This window comes from Anastrepha obliqua, chromosome 3 (assembly GCF_027943255.1).
Source record: "Anastrepha obliqua isolate idAnaObli1 chromosome 3, idAnaObli1_1.0, whole genome shotgun sequence".
Classification (NCBI taxonomy): Eukaryota; Metazoa; Arthropoda; class Insecta; order Diptera; family Tephritidae; genus Anastrepha; species Anastrepha obliqua.
Window position 1 is genome coordinate 108,458,001 of NC_072894.1, and position 26,955 is coordinate 108,484,955.

Below are 26,955 nucleotides of genomic sequence, written 5' to 3' on the forward strand. Positions count from 1 at the left end.
AAGGTACAATATCTATTGCACTTTACATGGCGCATTTAAACAAAAATATTATAATCTACGGAATCAATAAGAAATATCAATAAAGTATACAAGTTCGAGGAATTGTTAAATACTGTGTTTTATATAAAGTAGCCTTTTCCAATGGAATATTCAAAAATATTCAAATTACCATAGAAGAAATCAACTCTCACTCTACATTGTAGCGAAAACAAGACTTTTGAGTGAATTTTTGTTATTATTATTATTCGTTTGACTCAAGGCACATTCATTAAAGGTTGTGGCACTAGACCAACAACAATGTTTTGCACGTTTGATTGTCAAAGCAAAGTATCGGCAAAGTAGAACACAAAGCATGAATTCGCCTAATTTCACTTTGGGCTGGTCATGGACACGGCGAAAGAATAAAAACATATCAGCTGATTTACCGATACCACTTTTAATAGATTCGCCTTGATTTGATTAATCTTCCTTTCTTGGTTTTCTTCGGCAAGTATCTGTTTTACCAAAAAAATTCCCCCCAAACTATGACAGTTAGTATAATGTAGCTGCGTAGAGAAAGCAATACATTTAGCAGAATGGTCAAAATGTGCACATTCGAAGGTGAACCATCAAATGCAAATCGTAGTCTTTTATTAAAGCACACAGTTTACTCGTGACTATAAATCATTTGATCAGCAGTATAAACGGCCATGCTTGACGACCGAAAGATCTCGATATCAATACTTACATAAACCTAGACCAATTTAAGTTGGGCGCTGAAAAGTTGAACTAGCACAGAGTGTATTTTTGACGCTTGTGCTGTGAATACCACTGCTGGAAATGACAAATGGTTCCCCACATACTCAGGTAGAAGTTTCTATCTTCATACTTCTAACAAACAATATATTGCTAATAGAGAACGTTCATTGCTCATGAAAAGTAAATAACCAAATAAGCAATACCTGACATGAACTGTCAGTTCGGTTTTTTTCGTTAAAAAGTTGATTGTGGCAACGCCTTCAAAATTAGCCCAAAGCTGCAATTTGGAACAAATTGCTTTTCACCATTTGGCTTATGTGAGTTTTATTTATTCTCAAATGGTGGGTTTACTTTGTTCCTTCCTTGTTTTTCTTTAACCTATTTTTGCATTTTGCATTGGCACACCAGAAATTAAAAATTTTATCACAGTAAAAAATTTGTTCATGATAAAATTACTCAATTGATTGTCACCAAAACCTAGATGACAGCATTATATAATGTACAGGCACTTACTACGACATGAAGTGTTTCCCTTGTCGGATAAATATTCAAAGAAATAAATTAAAGTCATTGCAATCAAATAAGTAAAGATCCCTTGAATACCATATTTTCGTAACTAAAATTAATTGGTAACACTGCGGAGATTTTTCGAAGTAAGTATTCGGCGAATTGCCTGATATTAAAAGGAAAAAAACTAAATCACAGCATAATATTGCTTATTCTTTCGCGCAAAGGCATTGTTGTATGCCGCTGCATTTATTACTTAGTTTCCCTTTGTTCTCGAATTTCGGAAAGTGCGTGCAAATCGCCTACAAAGGGCGCTCGAGCGATTTTCGTGATTTTTCCTAGCCGTGGTCATCGTTTTTGTGAATGTGTGGTTTTAGTTCTTGCTAGCTGCGGCTCTATCTCTTATTTGTCTTCGGTGTGGTTTATTTTGACAGGGAATATATAATTCTTGTTCTCATATATACGCTTAAAACGCGCTGCGCTTCATACCCGGATTCAGTTTTTATCGGACTGATAATATCAGTGAAGTATGCCTTCTGCTTCAAATAAATTGGAGAAACAAGCCTCCATAGGTTCTGTGCATGGTACAGGCGGTGGTGGAACCACAAAGAAGTCGCAAGATGTGATTAATAGCACCGCCAACGCTGTTACCGAGAATAGTGCCACCAATAATAACACCAGCCTAGGTAGTACCACTAATGATGGCTCGGTTACCTCCAACAGCAACAATACAAAGGGAGCTACTGTCAATCCTGTGTTGGAAGCGAATAATCCAATGAAACAAACTATCACCACGATTGACCATAAAATACGCAATTTGGAGAAACGCAAGGTAAGTGGCTAAAAGTTCTCTTGATTATAAAGTAGTCTATAATCCAAATAGTGTGTTATCAAAATTCCATTACTAATGGCGTAAGTCTGTGGATTTACAAAGAAGCCTTTGTTAAGGTAGGTATTGAAGGTGCATGTCTGGAATGTCTCCAGTTATCGGACCGGCAGAAACATTGAGCAGACAAAGTGTTTGGGGGTATGGTCTGAAAAATGTGTAAAATGGGCATTGAAAATAATAAACTTTTATTCATTTTAAGGTCATATTTCTACCCTACTACAGTTTGTTACATTAAAATATAGTAAAAACACATTTTTCCCGCATCTCCTCCATTTTCTTTCCACTGAACAAAATGTTTGTATTCGTGTTATTTCGTTTATGTTCGGTGTGTTTCGCAGATTTTTTCGCGCGACGCCATCTTTGTTACGACTATTAAAGCAGAAGTAACAGCAACAATTTACAACACCACTTAGCACGGTTGCAATCTGTGCGGGGGAGCAAAACTTTGACAACACAAGTAACTTAAAAAAGTGGCAGGGTTTATAAAATTAAATGATTATAAGACGACCTGTTTGGAATTCAATGCTGATTAATCAGTTCTTTGCGCAATATGCAAATCTGAGAATCATACAGCTTATACACATATATAAGGGTGAACTGTGTAAGCGTTTCAATGACCTATGTCAATTGACATGGACGCCATATATTCGAGGGTTTTCGAATGTGGCAGCACCGGAACAAAATACGGGAACTCCATGTGCTACTGTTCGAATTTCAATAATTCGCCCTTTCGCTATTTTTATGTTTATTCGCTTAGTCTTTCTTTCTATTTTAGTATTTTATGGCCTTATTTATTTCTTTAATTCAGCTTGTCCTCTTTGTGCCGTTGAGTTTTGCATCTCGCTTTTGCTTCTTTCTTATTTTGTTGTTTTCCCCTAGATCGTAACGCTTTCGTATCGCATAATATTCGTAATAAGAAGCAAAACTTTCGTTATCGATGATGATTTACCCTCTTCGCCTAGAATTAGTAATTAATTTTAAATGTTTGTGTATTTCTTTGTTACTACACGTTTTAATGTCGTCAACAAATAAATTCATCGCTTGCCGATAAGCAATAAACAAAATTGTGACATGGGTTTCGCATTGCGCCCGATACTAATTTCTGTTGAAATAGAAAATGAGTAAGCAAACCGAAAATATGTTTGCTATGATACACTAACTATTATGCACATATGAAGATATTTTTTAAAACTTCTGTTATTGTTTTGAATAATTACGAGTGGCTTCCTGACCATTTTAACATGTTTTAGGCTGTATATATTCGGATAAGCAGGCTGGCATTAAATCTGCTCTGCAATAGGAACTACACAATGAAACTCCTTTCTGAGAAGTGCACCGCAGAGGAGCTAACAAAGAAATGCAAAAACGTGTTGGATGATAAGGCAGATCGCCATTCGTCCAGTATTAGAGACCATCAGTGGACAATGTTTAATGGAGACGCATGAAAAATGAATGGATTCTATTTAAACAACTTCTGACTCATTAAAAAAATGTGAAATATTTGATTATCTCAGCAATTTTTTTTTTAACTGTCTGAACTTTGTATTAATGGACATTCTGAATCTTCAGCGGGGAAATGTGTAAAAGAACAGAGTTTGAAAGCCCATTCACATAACATCGCAAAAAGCCATTTAGCCAGAGTGCACCTCTTGCTCCCCATGGTTAGCGACAGTCACGAAAACCTAACTTAAACTATTCCTGATTAAATTATATGCATATACATCAAGGGGTGGCAACAAGTACAACAAAGGGCATATCATATAAATTTTTTTAATCTAAAAATATATAGATTTCTATTATACATAAAACTAAAAATTCTAAGTGAAAATATATATAGGATATAGTATGTAAATAGTAATTATTATAAATATCAAACAACTGGAATATTTATTTGCTGATCCAACAGTAATCCACCGAATATCGTATCTATAACCGAGTATATGTTCGTACATTTCAATTCGTCTACCTCCTGAAATTGGCAAAAGATGATGTACTATGCACATTTGTTTGCAACGCTCAGGCACAATTTGGCATATATGTACGTTTCATGTTATTGTAATAACGCCTCCAAACCCCGCTGAATTGCGAACCATTCATAATAGGGAGTTAGTAATATGTATGTATGTTATTTCCAAAAAGAGACTGTTTCATCCACTTTCAACACTGGTCATAAAAGTAGTGGAAGAGAATGAACAATTTTATCGTTATTAGGTATCGGCTAGTGCAACTTAGGTATAAAAGGTGCGACGCATGCAAACCGCTTACTTTTTAGCATGCCCTACATAAGCCATAAATGTTCTGCTGAAGGACTTTGCCGTCGCTGTTGGCGTCTTTAGGCTTTGTATATAGTATTTGTAATTTTTCGTTTCAACTAGTACATTGTTGCCATTCTAGTCTCCGCAGTTCTTCATTTGCATTTTTTTTATAGTTATGCTATATAATACAGAAGAAAAAATTTACTTAACTATTACACCATACTGAATAAAGCCAAAAAATCCTGATCAATGGTTCCATATATAATATAATGTTTTCTTTTTTGTTAGACTAAATTGGAATCATATCGTACCATTCAAGCTTCCGGCAAGGAGCTAAGCGCCGATCAAAAGGCTGCAGTAGCTAAGTATGATGCTGTTATAGCCACACTGGAATTCGCTCGAGAGCTCTCCAAGCAGATGTGGCAATTTGTGAAAGAAGCTGAAAAGGAGCAAAGAAAACAAGCACGCAAGGTATTTATTATATATTTCATGCGTTAATATTCAAATTAAAATATTTTATTCTCATAATATTAGGATATGATTGCACGTGCACTTGCTGAGACTGCCAAAATTCGTGAAGTCTTAGTTATTCAAAATATTCTAACGTGTTTCACCGATGAGTCTATTCGTGCTGACTTCATAAACGGCGACAATGGCGCTATCAAATTGGAAACTGGCGACATTAATATCTTGGAGAAATAGTTAGTTTAATCACAAACACGATTTTTTTTAAAAGGAAATATATAAAATATATTTTACTTTGTAGTTGCAGGGATGTGCAAACAGCTCGGCCGGAGTCTGCCGAAGATATACCGTTTTTGACGGCCGCGCAAAAAGTGGCCGAGCTCTTCTCTATGACAATTGATGGTCGCCCTAAGACGTATGCCGATAATGTTACCTACGATCAAATGCGTCGCATTTTTAATGTAATTCAGGAATCTGGTTATTTGGATAAAGTGTATCTGGCTGTCCCAGAGCCCGAAGTTGAAACTAAGGAAGAAGAGGAGGAAATTAACAACGTTGTTGAAGGTGAAGAAACGGGTAATGTGGAAGAAGCAACCCTGAAGGAGGAAATGGAAAAATTGAACGTGGCATCTGGTGAAGCAGAAGAGGAGTCCGATGCGCAAAATGTGTCAACTGGTGTAGGTGATGAGGTATGTTTGCTACCACCGCATGTTGCTGTCACTAACGACATGCAGCAACAGCAGCCACAACAACCGCAATCTCTACCACAGCAAATGATGCCGCAGCAAGCAGTTAAAGAGCACCTGGACGTACAACAGCAAGTTCAGGCTGGCATACCGCCCCCACAGCCTCAGCAACAACCCAACGCCGCTGTTATGCAAGCTCCAAACGCTGTCGCTGGATCAGTGCCTACGTTTCAGGCACCACTACAAGCCGTTGGGGCTGCGCCCGTGCATGTAGCCATGTTCGCAGCACAGCAAATGCAAGCGGCAGCACCTCAGATGCAGCAGGTACCGCCAGGTAGCATTATAGGTGTGCCTCAGGTACCACCACAAATGGTGCCAGTGGCACAAGCGCCACCACCACAGCAGCGGCAAATGATGACTAGCCCTGGAACCCAAGCTGGCAGTGCACAAATACCCCAAGGTGCGATTCCCATCCATGGCGCACCCCAACCTCCGCCAGGACATTTCACACCCACAACGGTACGCGCTGTAGAACAGGGTTTATTCCCGCATAACCGACAACAATTTATGCAGCAGCAAATGCGGCCAGTAGCTGAGATAATCGGCAATGGTAGCTTCTACTTTTTGCAGGAAAGCGAACTGGATTCACCTGAAATAGTCGGCAATGCGCCTATTGGTAGTGTTGTTTTCGAACAACAACTACAACAACCGTCACAGCAGCAACAAGCGCAACAGCCACCTCTCCCACAAGAGAATAATCCCTCACAGACACACCAACAGTTGCAACAACCCAATTTGTTGAATCATGGGAGTGAGTTGCAAGCAGTTGAGTTGCACAAAACCCAACAACAGCACTTGCAGCATCAACAGCAAATCTTACAGCAGCAGCAGCAGCAACAACAGCATGCACAGCCATCGCAGCCACAACAAGCGATTCCGACACAAACATTCACAAATCAGTCATTCCCACCCATGCAACCGCCCGCAAGTGTAGCAGCTTCAACAAGCGGTAACAGTAGTAATACACCAACTCTTGCAAGTAGCACACCTAGCCCCATGTTCCAGCAACAACAACATCAACATAAACATCCACAGTTATTCTCACCAGTTGGTGGTGCTGGTATGCAGCCACAAGACGTTGCGGCACATCATCAGCAACATTTGTTGTTAAGTGAACAACAACAACAACAACAGCAGCAGCAGCACCAACAACAACAACAACAGCAGCCGCCAATGATGATAATGGCACGTTTGGCAGCGCCGCAGGCGCGTCTACCACCACAAAACATAACTCAACAACCCCAAGTACAACAACAACAACAAACACAACCGCCACAACCAACATTGGGTATGCAACCTGGCGAGGTGCGTGCATCGGATGTGTCGGCAGCCACTGCTGCTGGCTTTCTAGGCTTCGACAATGCCGTGGTCAGCTTGACCTACGAGCAACAGATGCAACAGCAGTTAGCCGTAGTAGCAAAAGCGAGCGCCGCTGCAGCCGCCGCTGCTGCAGCTGTAGCTGCCGATAAAGCAGCCGAAGATATTAGCGCACATCACAAGTTCAATGCTAGCGAGTCGGTGGTCGTCAACGAATGGGATGCCATGTCAAAAGCAAATGCCGTTGTACGTTCAACTAGCATAAACAGCACCACCGCTGTCAATGCCGCGGCATCTGCCGCGCTTGCCAATGCATTGAAGTCTGGTAGTGCCGTTGTAAACGTCGGCGGCGGCAGTAGCAGTAACAGCAGCGTTGGTGGTACCGGCAGCATTTTGGAGCCGGCCACAAAATGGAGCGCGGAGATGAATGCGCTCAGCAACCCATCAACGCCAAGCGGCAATAGCGACAATACGCCACCGATTGTACGTAAGATTGAATGGACATCGAGCAACAGCAGCGGTGGCACCAGTGCGGGTGGTGGGGGTTATGGTGATGGTGGCGGTACGCAGTCAACGACCAGCACGCATGACTCCAATCATTGGAACTCGAATCAGCAGCAGGATGGAGGTGAGTAATCATTTTCTGCATTTTCTATTTATTTGAATTGTCATAACAAACACTATTTGTAGCACACTACAACAACGGCCGTCAATTCCAACGGCGACGTGGTCGCGGTAACTACGGCAATTCGCAGCAAAACGGTGGTGGACGAGGTGGTAGTGGCATCTATTTCCGCAACAACGATAACTCGTCAAGTGGCTCGTACTACCAGAACGGTGGCGGTAATATGTACTCCAACAAAGACTCTGGTTCGCGCTACGATTCGGGCAATTATCGTGGATCGCGCGCAGGCGGCAATGGTGGTGGCGGTAATGGACGCGGCAATGCGCCACCATCACGTACGCTTGGTGGGCGTAATAATAGTGGCGGCCAGTCAAGTGCATCATCCAGCTCATACATGAACCGGTCATCGCAGCGCATGCCGATGGGATTGGAAAATAAAAACTGAAACGCAGAAGAGAATGAAACACATTAATACAGGTTAGAAGCAAAGCAAAAGCAAGTATATATATTGAAATCGAAGAAGCAGAATTGAAGCAGAAGGCAGAATGACATGAACCTCTTAAGAATCGTAAATATATATGATATATGAAAAGGAATTCACAAACACGCAAACATAAACACTTACACATACATATAGAAACTGAAAAACAGAAAATACATTTAACTTTTAATTAGTAGTGTGACGATAGTCAAAGCTGCGATTCATCCCATAATAGCAGCAGCGGCGACAAGCACTAAAGCAACCGAAACTGCAACAATGAAATGTAAACATATGCGCGTGGGTGTTAAAATTTAGTTTCGTAAACAAAACTACAAAGCAAAAGAAAAAAAAAACAAAAACAAAAAGCAACGGGAAAAGAAACAGAAGAGTACAGAAACCAATAAAAAAGAAAACAGAATATTATATTTAACGCAATGCAAAAACAAATCTATGCTAATTTCAATTACAGAAATACTTATTTATGTTAAATTTTTTTTTTTTAATAAATAAATATTATAAATGTATGAAACTGCTCTTTCATCATGTAAGCCAGGAGAACGAAGAATGAAGCGGAAGAAACGACACAACACCAAGAATAAACGTATATGTAATGAAAATGCATGATAACTCACAACAGTTACATGCTTGGCAGCCATTGATTGAATTGACAGCTTCTTCTGTACAAAGCAAACAACAAAAAACCCTGGAAAAAATTTCAAAATTATATTAAGCGCTCAGTTGTGATGGAGTGTCGAATAGAAATTTACAACGATGGTAAAATGAAGATAAAATCAGTTGAAATAAAAATAACAGTATAGCTGCTATAAGCGGGCTGTATAGCTAAAATCTTTTGTGTCGTTTGCTATCTACAACTAATTAACATATTCTGTTTAGTATTGCAACAAGCGAAACTTGAAGTGAAGAGCAAAACAGAAAGTAATTATACGCCTACCTATTATAATAATTATTATTACTATTATTATTATTATTAAAATTAATTGATAAAAACCAATAACAAATAAATCATACAAAAATATTACTTATATTTAAAAGAAAAAGAGAAAGAAACATCAAACAAAAATTACAACAAAAAAATCTAAAGTTTATTATTTCATAAAGTTCTATGAACGGATGGTCGAAGGAATGTTGTTGAAAATGTACACTAAGTACAGATACCACAATTTTCCATGCGGAGCTCTTCACCATAATGGAAACAGTGGAAATCATATCTAAAGGAGGGTTCGAGAAAGTAAAACTTAAAATACTTTCGGACAGCTAATCGGTTCTAAAAGCCTTGAATAGCGTCAAATTGAGAAGTAAAAAGTCTTTATAGAGTGTAACAATACACTCAACAAACTGAGCACTCATAAACAGGTCTCACTGATTTGGGTACCAGGACATGAGGGACACCAAGGAAACGAGAAGGCAGACTTTTATGCCAAAAAAGGGACAGAAGGGATATTTGTCAGAGGCCCGAAGAAATGATTATCTATAATTTTTTTTTTTTGCTAGTCAATTCAGTTGCTCTATTTTAGAAAAATTAAAGCATAACATTAATAAATCATTTTTCGACTTGACTTTAGCGAAATTTCAAAAAAAAAAAAAAAACAAAATAATCGTAAAAGTTATCGCTGTTTGTGTGGAGCCCGTTTCTCCAGAAGCCCCTTGCGGTGATCATCACAAGTCCTTGGAGATTCAGCTAAAATCAATCGGACAAGAGAAATTAGTTTTATTAATAGATAATCTTGTGCCTGACCAATTTTTTTTTTTCAAAATTAAAAATATGGCGGCCTCAGGAAGTATTTTTCAGATTTTCGAGAGTTTTATTAATAGATAATCTTGTGCCCGATCGAAGTTTTTTTTTTTTCAAAATTAACAATATGGCGGCCTTTGGAAGTATTTTTCAGATTTTCGCGAGTTTTATTAATAGATAATCTTGTGCCTGATCGAAGTTTTTTTTTTTTCAAAATTAACAATATGGCGGCCTAGGAAGTATCTTTCAGATTTTCGAGAAAAAAACCGACAATTAATTAAAAAAAAAAAATCGAAATTTTTGAAAAAAAATCCTTCGGTAAAGTACGAGTTTTTTATGTTTTTCAAAAGCTGTATTAATTTTATTCAAATCTACCAATCTGTTTTTAAGTTACAGTGATCACCAGTTCAAAAAATTTTAGTTTTGAGAAAAACGCCCGAGCACCCTTTGTTAATTGTTGAATAACTCGAAAAGTATTTGTCGGATTCACTTCAAATGTTCACACAATATTTTTAAGATATTATACTTTTGAAAATTGTGACTACCTCTAACTCCTTAACATAAAACTACATTTAGACGTGTTCGATAAGAAAAATTGTTAACAGTTATTCCTAATTTTTGTAAACGGACGCTTATTAAATTATCCATCCCTCAGAAATTCAGAGAGCAAAGTGACAGTTCGATGCATGAGAAAAGCTCATTTTGTGCTGGAGAAATTTTAGTCAGCAAAAATTATTCATCATGAAAACAAATGAGCTCTAATTATATGGCTGAACTTCTTGTAAACAAAGAAATTTTTTTTTTTTTGAATTAAGTGCACTGGTATTAAGTGCACTTTTACACTTGCACCGGTTTGAAATTTACAATTTGAGGTCAGAAATGATAAAAGGGAAAATTTATTAACAAAAAACACAAATATATAAAACATATTTATGGTAATTTCCTTGGACAGCGCAAAACATTTTCTACAAACTCAGCTGATATGTCGTTTTCTACCAACAAATTTTCTGTTCGTTGCCTTCTTATTGACGTTCAGCGAACCCCCTTGACTGCACAATTAACCCTTTCAAATACAGTTAGAAGGCCGAAAAAAGCGAATACTCCAGAGTTTTTTCTGAAAAAACTTTTAAATTTATTGATCTAAAAATTTATACATATATTCTGTTATCTTTTAACTGTATTTTAAGACTTAGTATTAGTAAAAATATATATTTGGAAAGGAGCTACATCTGATCTCCGCGAGCTACTCTCAAAAAAGACGTTTTGCGGTGACCACTATATCTCTGAATTGGATCCTCTGAAGTAATGTTAAATCTAGTAATTAATCGAAGGAATAAGCAAAATCAATTTTTTTGAAAAATGGCGGTTTCCCAAAAAACAAAAAAATCGATTTTTTACCAAAATGTCGGTCTTAAATTGGTTATAAAAAAATATGTATCGGTAAGAAAAAATCTTCGATTAATTATTAAAAAATATATTTAAGAAGGTCGTGTTAAAATTTGAGACTAATCGGTTTAGCCGTTTTCGAGTAATGTTGGTCAACGACTCTGAAAACACCATTTTGAGAAAAACCCGTTTAAAGTTTGAAAAGCACAGTCTAAATCTGAATCCCCTTCTCAAATTTGCATGTAATAAAAAAACATCGATTTTTTTTTAATTCTAACTGAAGCAACTAAGGGTTGCACATTCCCCCTACACATATAGGGTGTCAAGTGTTCTTCGTCTGCAATGGTTGGTGGTTGGACTCAGATGACGGCATTCGGGAGCTTAAGAAGGTGGTAAGAGTCTCCCGATGAATGCCGTTAATTGTCTGTATGTACACTGTCCGATCCATAATTGTCGGTAAACTAGCCCTGTCTAGTGTACCGTACCCCAGAGAAGCAATAATCTTGGCTTTTTTACAATTATCTTTAACTACTATATATTGTAGCGACACCATGAACGTACACACGTAACCACAGTTTAAACTGTTTCTCTGATGAGGGTCAGCGTGTATGCAAAAAAAAGTTCAGTATCGAATGCATGCGGATGAAGAGGTGTTTTCCACGTCGTCGGTTGTGTATTCGGAATGAAGCCAAGTGAAAGTGATCTAGGTTTCCTCTATGGGTTCTATGTCGTCTATATCGATAGGGTGGCACCATCATTCTAATATAAAAATCTTGCAGCACAAATACGCATGACTAGCGCAGTCGTTCTAGTCGTGTAAGTGTTCTCTCAAACCGGGGAATGACGGTTCGCTTTGAAGAACAGCATTACTGGTTATATGACGTTCAACACGAATTGTTTCGACAGCACGGTGTTATGTTCCTTCACCAAAAATATCTGATTTCTACGGTGAAGATTTGTATTTTCCTGATTTTTATATGCTTCAAGCTGTGTGATGTGTTGGGATTACATCTTCTTCATTTTTCTCAACTCTTCCTTTATTAAGGAAAGTCCTAATTCTCATTTTCCTATTTTCATAAGCTATAGTTGTACTTCGTAGTTGTAGTCCGTAGATTTCATCACCAAAAAATGCTAGTTCCTACCGGCCACATTGGCGCACGCGGCTCTTTTGCCATGTACTAACCAAATGGCATGCATGTGTTTACTTCTTATCATCATACTCTTATATATATGTATGTGCAGTGCATAGGTACATTTTGGCATTACTTTAGTTTTACATACTTTTCTTTGTATTACAAATTTGTTTTTTTTTTTTCAGTAAAATATAAATACTTTTAGGCATTAAATCTAGACAGAACTACAGGTATTTTAGCTTTCAAATTAGTTTTTCTTTAGCTTTTTGCTCCTCTTGCGCTTTACACAGAAACCAAAGACCGGCTATTATGAATGCGGCACCCACAGTTGACAAAACCGTAATTTCTTCTCGGTACACCAGTGCGCCTAATATGAACTATTCGTCGAATACAAATTATTAATAGAACATAATAAAATAAGATGAGAGATTTTTCAATAAAATTCTTACCGATAAAATATAATTGGTGGCAGCAGTAAGCACTGTTGCGGTCAGCGTTTGTTCGGCACACTGCAACGCTTTAAGGAAATAGCGCCAATTCAACACGTTGCAAATCACCATCAATACGATGGGCAGCGCACGTAGTAAAATGAATTCTATGTAATTAAAAATTAATAGGATATCTTATATACATATGAACACATTCACTTAGTTATTAATTAGTACCGCAATAGTAGGTTGGCTCCGCTGTTGGCGCAAGCAGATTTGCTAATAAAGGCACCTTTGTCAGTTGGCTTGGTGCATGCCCAAAGAAACTACCACCAGCAGCAAATGCGCCGGCAGTAAAACTGTGACGGTACTGTTGCAATGCATTTGCCATTGATTTGAAAAATTGTATTGGAAGAATTCAACAGCAGAAGGAAAGTTTTGCGTTTGGCTGCTGAACACCGGTAAGAATGTTCATTAAAGGCTAGACGTTACCACGTGGAAATGCAAATAGTATATTGCCAGTTATTTATGTATGTATTTTCATTCTTGCTAATTTTTGTTAAATACAGTGCTGGTGTTTGATAGTTTAATTTTACATTCCTTGCTTTGATATCACTCAAATTCCAGGCCATTGCAATATTAAACAGCTGTTGTTTGTTTACATATTGCAGCGGATATTAACAGAGTTGCATGATGAAGACGGTAATTATAAAATTCACATTGAAATGTGTTTTCTACTATAGCTTTATCAAGGAAACTACAATCATAATAGAACAATGCATCGAATGGATATTAGCGTACTCTGTGAGTGCATTTCATCAATGCGCCTTTGACAAAGGCGTGAATGTGAATTTTTTATTTTTTGACAGCACATTTTGCATTTGGACAGCATATTCAAGTGCCTTGCAAATCGGTCAGTAATCGATTTGAATTCCTATAGAAGTCAAAAACTGTGCAGAGCCAATATACTTAGAGAGAATTCACTGCAACCAGCACTGTTAAGAACTTCCCCGCTGTAGAGCAGAGTAAAAGTACGTTCACATATGCAGTAATGGGCAATAAATCCACAAAATTAACCTACCCGTTCACATATGGCAGATTAACACATTAGCGACCATGGTTGTCAAATGACGACTCCACAAGTAAATAAACGAAAATTTTTTTGGCAATTTTTACTTTATTTTAATGACCAAATAAAGTTATTTCGGCAAACAATTTTGAAAAAAAAATCTGGTCCTTAATGGGTTAAGTGCAAAATTATCAATCAGCTGCCAATACTGTTTTGTAAGGTATTTATTCAATGAAATTGCTTTGGTGGAATATTTTGGAGGTTTTGATACGTTTAATTATTATTAACGATATAAATAAATGACAAAAAAACAAAGCCAAAAAATTATGGTAGCAATAAGCATGCGAAATTCGATATTACATTTTAGAACCAGTAATAACAGGCCAAAGCGTCTATGGACACAGGTTTTTCTGTAAAATTACTGCATAATTAATAATATTTAAGAAAAAAATATTGGAATTATGTGTACAAATTTGTTTTCTTTGCCAGCGGCCATTTTATTTAGTTTTTACTTTGGCATTTCTTCTTAGTGCCGATTTACACACGGAGACATCTGGAAGAGAAATACTGGAAATTCTCTTTTTATGTTTCATTCGCGGTCACACGGGCAAAACTGTTTTCGACAACATTTTGACGTTTACTACTTTTGCATCGTCTGGTTCAGATATATTCTACAACCCGCTAACATGTAAAGTTGAGAACGTTCGTCAACAGTTTCTTAAATATTTCAATGAAGAATGCAAACTGGTTAAATAATAACGAAAAAGTAGATAATCTACTTATATAGGGTGGGCCAAATAAGACCTACTAACAGCACGCAGCAGGTCCATAGTTTGCCTAGCAGTATGCGCAGTTGCTCCATCTTGTTGAAACCACAAATTCGGATACTGCTCTGCCATTGGCCGCAAAAAGTTTTCAATCAATGTTCTGTAAAAAGCTCCTGAAATCGATTCCGGCGTTTCATCCTCATTTTCGAAGAAATATGCAGCGATAACTCTAGTGGCCATAACACCGCACCAAACAGTACATTTAGATGGGTGCAACTGATGTTGGTGTGTTGCCCTTGGATTTTCAGAGCCCCACAATCTACAGTTTTGTTTGTTGGCATAACCATTTAAATGGAAATGCGCTTCATACGACATCAAACATTATTTAAAAATTCAATTTGTGTGGCTAATTGTGTTAAGCGAATAGCGTATTGTAGTCGTTGTTGGTGGTCTTGCGGTAGGGTTCCATAATGAATTTTCAACAATTCTATTATAACCTACAAAAAGAGAAAAATAAACATGTCAAAAAATGAAAAAGTTATTTGTGCTTAACATTAGTAGGTCTTATTTGGCCCACCTTGAACGCATTATAAGGTGAAAAGTCGTCGCGATTTAACTTCAATTTTGACAATTCACGCTATTCGTAGCTATTCACTATTTTGCGATCTATCTATTCACGCCTTTCCAAAATCGGAGTGCATTTACGTATTTAATAAAAACATAAAGGTCAAGCATTAGTTATTTCAAACGTTTATTTTTATAAATAGTCATTGGCGGAAGCATAGGGTATGTTCACCGCACTCAACAAATACAACAATATTACGGCCCTGGTACTCAATAACACTCAGCTGATTAGCTGCCGCAACATTGCAGAAGTTATTTCGCGCCGAACGGGTGTTTAAAAAGAGGTTGTCTGTAAAGTCGGTTTACTGACGATAGTTTAACGTGATAACGTCATAAGAAAATACTAATTGAATGATTGCATTTTTCAAAAGAAAATTTTAATTTTATTTGTTTGATAGATATTTTGTATGGATATAGAGAATGAGTTAACATTAACATAACATAATATACTTTAACATAACATAACATAACATAACATAACATAACATAACATAACATAACATAACATAACATAACATAACATAACATAACATAATCACGTCAAAAAATAATAATAACATTAAAACAACAGGTATTATTAACAAACTTGGTTTTATTTTAAATTCTTCAAGTAAATCAAATTAATAATAATCAATAAGAAGGCATATGCAAATACAAATACGTGAATTTATATATGTACATATGCGCATATACATACACATATACGCTCACTTAAGTAGGAGAGAGCAAGATGTCGAACGTTGCCGTTCGTTTGCTTTGTTTGCTTTGTCGTTCGCTCCGCGCTTTCGCTTGCAGTTCATTCAAGGTAACGGCAATGAGCAAGGTAACGACACATGAGCAAGGTAACGGCAATGAGCAAGGTAACACTAATGAGCAAAGTAACGACACATTTTTTCGTGCGTGCAGCCTGTTAAATCGAATTATAAGACGTTATCACGTCAAAAATTGGATCAAATTTGATTTTATTTGAATAAAACAATATTAAACTCCAGAGTAGTATTTATTTAATTCAAATTTACATTTCGCCCTTTCCATTTATTTGCTGGCAGAACGCTTGTATTTATTGCAGCAATTATGAGACAGAACGATGCCGTCTCAAAAAAAGTACCACTACCGCAGTTATCACAGTACGAACACACTCAGATTCGCGTAGAGTTGTATTGCGATTGCGGAGACTTTGGGTAAGGCGATGAGTGTATGCAGTTATTATGATATGAAAATCATAAATATAAAAAATAAAATAAAATTGATAAATGAATTAAAAATTTTGGTTTATAAAATAAAAAAATTTATTATAAAATAAATAATTGGCGCATGTATTTCTGTTAGGTGTTTGGCCGAGCTCCTCCTCCTATATGTGGTGTGCGCTTGGATGCGGTTCCACAATTATTAAATTTATTATATTAATAACTAGCAAACCCGGCCCCCTTCGCTGGGCACACTAAAATAGAATAGATATGGTTTAGAACAGAAAATATATGGTTTTCATATTATTTATTTCTTTACTCTTTATTCAAGCGCTTTGGCATAAACAATATTTTTTTGTTTTTCTATTTGTTTTTGAGTAAATATAAAATATAAATTGAAAATCAGGAAAAAAGATTGTTTTTAAATTTCAAATCAACGCATATGAATAACTAAGAAACAATCGTCTTTTTTCCTGATCATCCATGAATTTTTCGTTGCAATTTATATGTTTTATTAAGCATTGGAGCACGAACAAATAATTTCATTCGGATTTCACATTAAATTCTCAAATTTCGTAAGAAATTATTCACTGTTCCAAAATCCACTCCAAAAAAATGCACAAACAATTTTTACATGTTGCACTTACGTTTTTTCCTTATGGCATCCAAATCAGAAAGAAATATTGACACATTGTAACTCACACTGTCAATTTGACAGTTCAGTTCCGCCCCAAGCGTTAAAAAAGTAAGCGACATTATGGCTGGTTCAAAAGAACGCTGTACCCGTTGCCACTGCTCCGAATTACAACCAAACTTTACGAAACCCATTTTCAATACTTACTTAACAATGTGTGTAAGTTTGGTTTAATTCGGTGCATAGACACGGCGGGTCCACGTTTTGGCATATATTTCGAGACCCTAGTCATCAATAGGTATGAAAATTACCCCGTATTAAAGCACTTATCAACAGCTTTCATTTGATACCCATATTGTACAAACACATTTTAGGGTCCACGTTTTGGTCTCTATCTCGAGACCCCAGTCACGGAGCGGCATCAAAAATACTCTGGACTAAAGCAATCACCAACAGCTTCCATTTGATACCCATATTGTACATACACATCCGAAGGTTACCCGGGTCCACGTTTTGACCTATATCTCGAGCCCTATTTCCAAAATAAAATATAATCCATGTTACTCGTGGATGATGTAGCTTTCGAATGGTGAAAGAATTTTTAAAATCGGTCCAGTAGTTTTTGAACCTATTCATTACAACCAAACAAACAAACAAACAAACAAAGTTTTCCTCTTTATAATATTAGTATAGATAAAATAAAATTGATAAATGAATTAAAAATTTTGGTTGAAACTTTTTTATTATAAAATAAATAATTGGCGCATGCATTTCTGTTAGGTATTTGGCCGCCGTAGCCGAATGGGTTGGTGCGTGATTACCATTCGGAATTCGGTGAAAGCAAAATTAATAAAAAAAACATTTTTCTAATAGCGGTCGCCCCTCGCCAGACTATGACAGACTTCCAAGGGCATTTCTGCCATGAAAAAGCTCCTCATAAAAATATCTGCCGTTCGGAGTCGGCTTGAAACTGTAGGTCCCTCCATTTGTGGAACAACATCATTACGCACACCACAAATAGGAGGAGAAGCTCGGCCAAACACCTAACAGAAGTGTAGGCGCCAATTATTTATTTTATTTTTTATTTGGCCGAGCTCCTCCTCCTATTTGTGGTGTGCGCTTGGATGTGGTTCCACAATTATTAAATTTATTATATTAATAATTTTCACAAGAAAATTAGATAATCTGCTCTCAAAAGTGCGCCTAAACGTTAACAGCGCAGGACAAATGATATCTAACCGCTGGATTACGTAAACTTTTTCATACAACCATAAATCATTTGTCAAACTATGCTAAACTAATTTTCCTCATGATGATTCAATGATTAATGACAATAATTTTCTTAATAATTGCCGCATGCTAGCTTAAAAAGGGTAGCAAATAGGTTCGAAAGTTGTAATCAGATGTAGGTAACAGTAAACATAGTGACAAGATGTGTGACGTCGGTTTGCCACTCTTTATAAGTGTATAGAGGGGGCCTATTTATGACTGGGATCCATTGTGATACCATTAGTTTGGACTCAAGTCCCCTCCTCTAATTCGTTATGTAGCGAAACCACTTTGTCTGTCGGAAAAGCGATAAAATACTGTGGATGGCTGCCGATTCCAAATCTGCTAGGTGATGCTAAAGAATGTTGAGATTAGAGTAGCTCACTTCAGTTGTCAGCTCGTTTCTTGCGACCATATCGCTTTATCGGTCCTTTGAGACATTAAATGTGTATAATCTTACCTATTCTCGTGAAGAATTTCCTTGAATCGCCAGATCGAAAAAATGCTAAAAAGAGGTTGCCTGTAAAGTCGGTTTACTGACGATAGTTTAACGTGATAACGTCATAAGAAAATACTGATTGAATGGTTGCATTTTTCAAAAGAAATAGAGAATGAGTTAACAATAACATAACATAATATACTTTAACATAACATAACATAACATAACATAACAAAACATAACATAACATAACATAACATAACATAACATAAAATAACATAACATAACATAACATAACATAACATAACATAACATAACATAACATAACATAACATAACATAACATAACATAACATAACATAACATAACATAACATAACATAACATAACATAACATAACATAACATAACATAACATAACACAACATAACATAACATAACATAACATAACATAACATAACATAACATAACATAACATAACATAACATAACATAACATAACATAACATAACATAACATAACATAACATGCTGTTCAAGCAAGGTAACGACGCATGATCAAGATAACGACGCATTTTTTGGTGCGTGCAGCCGGCTACATAGAATTATAAGACGTTATCACGTCAAAAAATAATAATAACATTAAAACAACAGGTATTATTAACAAACTTGGTTTTATTTTAAATTCTTCAAGTAAATCAAATTAATAATAATCAATAAGAAGGCATATGCAAATACAAATACGTGAATTTATATATGTACATATGCGCATATACATACACATATACGCTCACTTAAGTAGGAGAGAGCAAGATGTCGAACGTTGCCGTTCGTTTGCTTTGTTTGCTTTGTCGTTCGTTCCGCGCTTTCGCTTGCAGTTCATTCAAGGTAACGGCAATGAGCAAGGTAACACTAATGAGCAAAGTAACGACACATTTTTTCGTGCGTGCAGCCTGTTAAATGGAATTATAAGACGTTATCACGTCAAAATTATTTCTTAAATAAGCTTACCTTGTATTTTTACTGCCTTCAATACATTAAAAAATGAATTTTGTTTTGTTTAAATATGAATTGATTTATTCTAACCGCTTTTCAAGTAGTTTTTATAATTTTTTTTCTTATTTATTATTTTAACCACACTTTAGCCTTCTGTTTTGATTTAAGATCATGGTGATAGACCCAAGTCTCATCCATAGAGATGAACCGATGCACACAATCTATTTTATCCTTTCGAAACGCTCTAAATGTTGCTGAAGAAGCGCATTCGAATGTATTTTAGTTTCATTATTGACGAATGCGCCACCCATTCATTCGGCACACAGCTTTTCAAGGCTTGTACGACAACATTTAAGTTCAGCAACCCATCTTTCTATTATACTAATTGACGGCGAAAAGTCCTTATACACTTTTAACATTCGTGCATACATTTCCGTTGCTTTCAAACCTTGCTGTACCGAGTTCTTGTCTGGTGGATCTAGCTAGAAAGGATATCATCAGTTAAAAAGCTGGCGAGGGTACAAAGGTCTGCCCTCATTGGAATCAGTGGGGCGCTCCATACCACTCCTACTCTAGCGACTTAAGCTACGGACACTCTAGCAGTCTTAAAATTTTTGAGTTCATCCCCTTGGTGCTGGATCATTGTACACCTACGCTAAGTCAGAGCGGACCTTCTTCCATTCATATTCCTTCAAGGGATGAATGGGCGGAATGTAACATTTGGCCGCAAGTCATGGCAAACATGTTCACGGATAGTTCGAAGTCGACGGATAGTCGAGGTTGGACGGCAATGTTTGGCTTCTCTCGACTGCATCCGAATACTTCGATGCCAGGCTTATTTGGGTTCCCGGTCACATCGGCATAGAGTGAAACTGCTGGGCTGATGAGCTGGCTAGACAGGGAAATTTGGAGACAGTTTCGTCACAAAATGAGAGGATGGGGTTCCCTTAAGAACCTGTGGTCTGCTCCTGGAAAGATGACAGTCAGGCTGCACTGAAAACCTTGGAGAACGCGAAGCAAACCTCAAAGATTGTTCAAGAATGTAAGAAGAAGCTTAATTCTGTCGCAAGACAAAACAGGCTTGTACTTATATGGGCTCCAGGACACTCCGCTGTTCAAGGTCCTGAAATTGCCGATGAATTGGCCAACCGTGGATTAGCGGTTCCCCCACAAGGGCCAGAGAATTGGATCAGCGATTATATATGCAATCTACATAAAGAGCTGTGGTGCGGTCTAAAACGCTGCAGAACTGCAAACAGAAAATTGTTAAACTTCCTACTAAAACTTGGACGGAAAGACGTTCGGTTGATGGTCGGCATTATTACAGGACACAACCCATAGGGTCAGCATATGACCACCATTGGAATCATTGAAGACCCAGTGTGCCTGCCTTGCTTGGAGGAGGCGGATAGCACTGAGCACTTTCTCTGTGTGAGTGTCCTGCCTTTGCTAGAGCACGGCTACGAGTTTTGGGTTCCGATGTCGTGAGAATGAGCAATATGCGTTACCTAAAACTGGAGGATATTTACAGATTTACCAAAGAATCTGGAAAATTCGCACAGCACTAACTACTTCTGTCTCTGTTTTTGTCTCTATTCTTTCCTATCTCTTTCTCTGATACTTTTCTCCTTTTCCCCTTAACTATCAAACCTCTTTTTAGAGTTCTAAATAAAGGGTTTTCGAATAAGAGATGTTCTTCCCGTAAAAGATCAATGGTTTCGTTGCTTGTGTGGCACGTAGCGCCGTCTTATTGAAAATAAACCTTGTCCAGATCAATACCATCCAATTCGGGCCATGAAAAATCGTTAATCATCTCTCGATAGCGCAATCCAATCACCGTAAATGTTGGTCCAGCTTTATTTTCGAAAAAGTAAGGTTCAATGACTCAAACGACGGACCATAAGCCGCACCAAATAGTCAAACGTTGAGGATAGAGAGGCTTTTCAACAATAACTCTGGGATTTTCTAAGCTCCAGATCCGACATTTTTGCTTGTTGACGAAGCTAACGAGGTGGAAATGGGCCTCATCACTCAAGATGAATTTTCGATGGAATTACGGATCATTTTCATGCATTTCAACGACCCAATCAGCAAAGACACGATGTTGTTGATGATCGATTGGCTTGAGTTATTGTGTTAACTGGTCTTTATAAGCCTTAAGACCCAAATCTTTATGCAACATACGGTGTAATGATGTTTGTGGAATGCCTAATTCCAAAGAACGACGAGGAATGGACAAACCTGGGTTTTCTTCAACACTTTCGGCTGCAACAGCAACATTTTCGGCTATACTTGAGCGACGTGCAGGGGTTTTATTCCTCACATCACTAAATTGTCCCGACAGTTGGAATTTTTTCTCCAATTTCTGTACCGAACCGCCTCTGCCAAATTTTCACCATTTTTATAGTGAATTTTAACCATTTCAGTGCGTTTTTAAATCATTTAGCGTAGTTTCTATATACTTGTCAAATATCAAAAAATGATAGCTTCAAAAGTGACCTCTACCGAAATAGCGGGCTATTCAAATTAACACCTGTTATTGGAAAACCCTTTACATTGGGCTTTTTAGCCTGAGTGTTTTAGGAGTCACCAATTCTCTTGGTGCTCCTTGGTTCGACCAATTCAAATTTCAATTTCATTTCAATACCTATGCGTATCTTATCGCTCAGACGTCACGAGCCTTGCTGCTACGAACTAATTTGGGCGGCTACAGTATCGGGCAAAACATTTACAACTGCAATGCAGCCTTCAATTTATTTTTTGTCATAATGTCATTCTTCACTCAATTGCAATTCAATTTCACGCTATGGATACTAGAGCATCTGAGTAATATTTTCCAAAAAATCTTTTCAAGATCCTTTCCTTTTTGTAGCTGTATTTAAAAAAAAATAAAATTATCTGGCAACTATGAGCGACAAAATAATTGCAACCTTGTGAGCTTAGCTATATAACGGTAAAAATGCTTGAGCTTGGTTTTGTTTTCTAACTGTTCTGAGTTTAGTTTAATCGTGTAAATTTGTGAACATCAGTTTTGTGCAGAATTTGTGGCGATAACACAATTTTTTTGTAAAGTTGAGTTAAATGAAGAAATGACTCGAAATAAGTTCGGTGAAGTATTACGCGCGCGTGTTGTAGATGAATATAACAAAGGAATGCCCGAGAAAGATATATCCATAAAATATAATATTCATAAGTCATCAATTTCTCGAAATATTGCGAACTTTATAAAAAACAAAACTATCGCGGTGGTGCATCGAGGAGGCCGACCAAGAAAAACGGATGAAAGAACTGACAAACTGATAACGAGAGAGGTAAAAAAATATCCATTTAGAAGTGCCCCCCAATTGGTAAAGGAGCTTGGGTTACCAATCAGCTCAAAAACTGCCAGTCGTCGCCTGGCTGAAGCTGATTTACGGACGTACCGACCAGCAAAGAAGCCGCTTATTAGTAAGCGTAACCAACAAAAACGATTGCAGTTCGCAAGGGATCACATAGCTTGGCCATTAAGCAAGTGGAAAGCTGTTCTTTTCAGCGACGAATCCAAATTTAATTTGGTCGGAAGTGATGGCGTATCCTACGTTCGACGCTCACGTAACAAGCGTCTTCAAAAATCATAGTGTGTAAAGACTGTTAAGCATAGTGCTTACATTATGGTCTGGGTATGCTTTTCTGCTGCTGGTTTGGGACCACTCCACCGTATTATGGGCATAATGGACCAGTACGTTTACAGGGACATTATGGAATCGGTAATGCTGCCACATGCTGTGTGGGAAATGCCCTTGAAGTGGGTCTTCCAACAGGATAATGACCCGAAGCATATGGCGAAGGTCCTGAAATCATGGTTCCAGAGGAATAAAGTGGACGTAATGGAGTGGCCCCCACAATCCCCAGATCTTAAGCCCATAGAAAACCTATGGGAAATAGTAAAAAAAAAGAATTGATCGGACTAATGTGGCAAATACTGACCAATTTTTCCAAAGAGTCCTGGAGGCATGGAGAAATATACCACAAACGATAGTTAACAATTTTATAGCTTCAATTCCGAGACGATGCAGAGCTGTTATTCAGAGCAATGGTTTTGCCACGAAATACTAAGTTTAATAAAAATCGTTTACTGATTTCCTTTAGTTGCAATTGTTTTGTCTTATTAGATACAGGTGTTGGACACATTTGATTTTTAAATTTAAGATATGAACTGTTGAATTTGAATAAATTTGTTTTATTTACGTAAATCAACATCTTTTATTACAAATAAAGTGAAATTAACAGGTTCCAAACAAATAACGGCTGAGCAAACGAAAGTTTTCATTGCCCACATTTTAGTTGCAAATGTTTCGTCCGATACTGTATATGTCGATACTCGTACCCAAAGGGTTAATTTATAATTCAATTGAAGCTGCTAAATTGAGAAATAAAAATAGAATTTATTTAATGGAAGTATATAGTTTGCATAATAATATTTTATTTGTATTTATTTATTTATTTTTTTTTTTATTTTTTATGTTTGTGTTTTTTTTTTAACTAACTAAAGTTTACAATTTTATATATTTTTTTTAATTTCTTATACTTTTTTTTTAAATAGTTAAATACATACTTTTCGTACCTACTTAAATTTTTCATAAAGACAGTTGAAATAATTATTGTTTTTGTTTTTGCATTATCACTCTAAATATGCACAACTAAAAATACGCAATATAATACAGTTTACGATATATTTATGAATAGTTTAATAGCTGTTAAATTGCAAATTACACACATAATTAAAGTTTATTAGTTGAGAAATAAGGCCATAACTTTCAATTCACTTTTTGTTTTTGCTTTGCTGGTTCGCTTGAAGTAGCAGCAACAAAGCTATGCGATTGAGCGACTAATTGACGATACACACATACATACATACATACATAGTACATATACGCATGTATGAACAATAAAAAATGTGTAAATATAAAATCGAAAGCGTTAAATACTCGCATTTCGATATACTTTGGGATATTTAGTGATTTTCTCATATCGCACAGCTCTAATGCACCATAATTAATAGCAAAACTACTGCTAAAAATTAACTATTACTATTTTTCTTTTTACAATGTCATACCAATAAAGCTAAGCTAAAATAAAAAAAAAAAAAACAAAAACGATCACTCTTTCTTTATGTTTAGCATTTTTTGCGTTGCCAACTATTGCTTTCAAGTTGTTTCATTTTTAATTTACATTTGTGTGTAGATGTAAATGCGACCAGTTACATTTTACAAAATAAGGCTAAAGTAATTCAGCTGAATTCCTGAAGAAAGCAGAAATTACGAGCGAAACGTGTACGCGCGCTCACGCCGCCAAAGACTGGCGCTGCAGCAGCATTACCCATGGTGCAAAGATTTTCAGAGGGGTACTACCTAGCAGACCGTTATTCGGCTCTGAGCGAATTTGACAGAGATCCAAAGTTCCCCTCAAAAAAAATTTTTTTTCACCACATCTAACGAGCAAGCTTGGTATCTATACTATATATCATCTTTGAGCATTACCCACAATTTTAGAGGGAATATTTTAGGCTGTTATAAAAACAACAAGCGTGTAGCTTATGCTTGCTTTTTTCCTTTACGCTCTTCGTAAATGAGTATACGATAAAATTGTGCTCCAACTGACAACAAATCAGCAAATTTGTACAGGACTTAATCAGAAGTTGCGGGTAGGCGTGCTCCAAAACACCAACAGCCCATCAGGCCAGCAATGCGAGTACTTGCCTGTATCTGCAACTGTAAATATTCTCTGTCAAAAAAATATCGGGAATTGTTCATTTAAAAAGCGCGCATGTGTAGTATAAATTTTTTTTGCTGGAATGTTGGTACCACTGTTTTCTATAGTATCGCAGAGTTTGAGCGCGATCTGTCAATTAGCTTGTTTTTGGCATTTAATTATCGGTCAACCGTCGGTGTGCTTTGCGGTTTTCTCCATGGATAAAAATATCGCAAAAAGAATTTGTCTTAAGTTTTGTGTTTTGAATGGGATTTCGTGTGCCGAATCGTTGAAAATCTTGCAGAAAGCCTACGGCGAGTGTGCTTTATCAAAAACATGGGTATACGAGTGGCACAAGGCTTTTGCAGAGGGCCGAGAAATCGTGGAAGATTTGACCCCATCTGGTCGCCCATTAACGTCTTTAACGCATGAAAACGTCGACAAAGTCAAGGAAATGGTGCTGGAAAATCTTCAAACCATCATTTAAGTTTGAGGTAGGTAACTCGTGACTTTAGCGTGTCTCACGAATTAATTCACAATATTTTACACCATCAATTGGGCATGAGACACCAAGACGCGTGGCTGCTCGATTCGTGTCAAGAAAGTTGAATTTCTTTCAAAAAATTCATCGAAAGACGGTGGCTGAAGACATGCTTGAGCAAGTGAGTACGGACCCAACGTTTATCCAGCGCATCATAGCAGATGATGAGACGTGGGTATATAACATGCAACGGCCAGTCAACAGGCGGCTGAATGGCGCGCATCCACATGAGCCGAAATTCAAAAAACCACGCCAAAGTCGGTCAAAAGTGAAAGTCAGGCTACTCGTTTTCTTTGATTATCTCGGAGTTGTGCACTTGAAACTCGTTCCAAATGGTACTACGGTAATTAAGGAATATTATTTGGAAGTTATGCGTCGTTTAAGAGCGAATGTGAGTAGGAAACGGCCCAATTTGTGGAAAGAAAACTCATGGATCTTGCATCATGGCAACGCACCGTCTCACAAGGCTCATATTGTGAACACTTCTTCAACCAAAAACTCGACAAATATCATCGAGCAAACACCGTATTCACCGGACTTAGCCCCCTGTGATTTTTTGCTTTTCCCCACAACTTAATTTGCCACTTCGCGGGCGCCGCTTTGAGTCAATAGAGGCCATTCGCTGCGAAGAATTCGCTGAAGGAGCTGAAGAAGATCTCTTCAAACGCGCTTAAAGCGCGGGCTTTGATGACTGGACTAATCGTTGGCATACCTCTGTGAATTGCTTCGAATGGATCCTATTTTGAAGGCGACAAAATAAATTTTGATGATTAACGAATTATTTTGCGTTTTATTGAACAATCGCCGGTACTTTTTTCACAGAATGTATTTTCTGTACCTGCATTCTGTAGGCATCTGCAAATCTGTTTAGTTGTGAAACAGGTTTGCTGGCTGGTGTTGGCGCATTCTTCTGCTGTCTGCGATGTGTACATATTTTTGGCTCAATTTCCAGCGCATTCAATGCTTTCTCAATTTAATGCA

The 26,955-nt window shown here is 37.1% G+C and overlaps 2 protein-coding genes across 2 annotated transcripts; one reads left to right on the forward strand and one right to left on the reverse strand.

The window, feature by feature from the left end:
- Positions 1-1,496: 1,496 nt before the first annotated feature.
- Positions 1,497-8,441, forward strand: LOC129240275 (caprin homolog). Its single transcript, XM_054875969.1, has 5 exons — positions 1,497-2,077; positions 4,678-4,860; positions 4,924-5,090; positions 5,156-7,545; positions 7,608-8,441. The coding sequence occupies exons 1-5, from the start codon at positions 1,775-1,777 to the stop codon at positions 7,985-7,987; spliced, it is 3,423 nt and encodes a 1,140-aa protein (XP_054731944.1). The 5' UTR covers positions 1,497-1,774; the 3' UTR covers positions 7,988-8,441.
- Positions 8,442-12,384: 3,943 nt separating this feature from the next.
- Positions 12,385-13,247, reverse strand: LOC129241238 (uncharacterized). The gene is made up of 3 exons (XM_054877465.1): positions 12,961-13,247; positions 12,745-12,890; positions 12,385-12,672 (listed from the first exon to the last, which is right to left on the reverse strand). The coding sequence occupies exons 1-3, from the start codon at positions 13,112-13,114 to the stop codon at positions 12,538-12,540; spliced, it is 435 nt and encodes a 144-aa protein (XP_054733440.1). The 5' UTR covers positions 13,115-13,247; the 3' UTR covers positions 12,385-12,537.
- Positions 13,248-26,955: the final 13,708 nt, after the last annotated feature.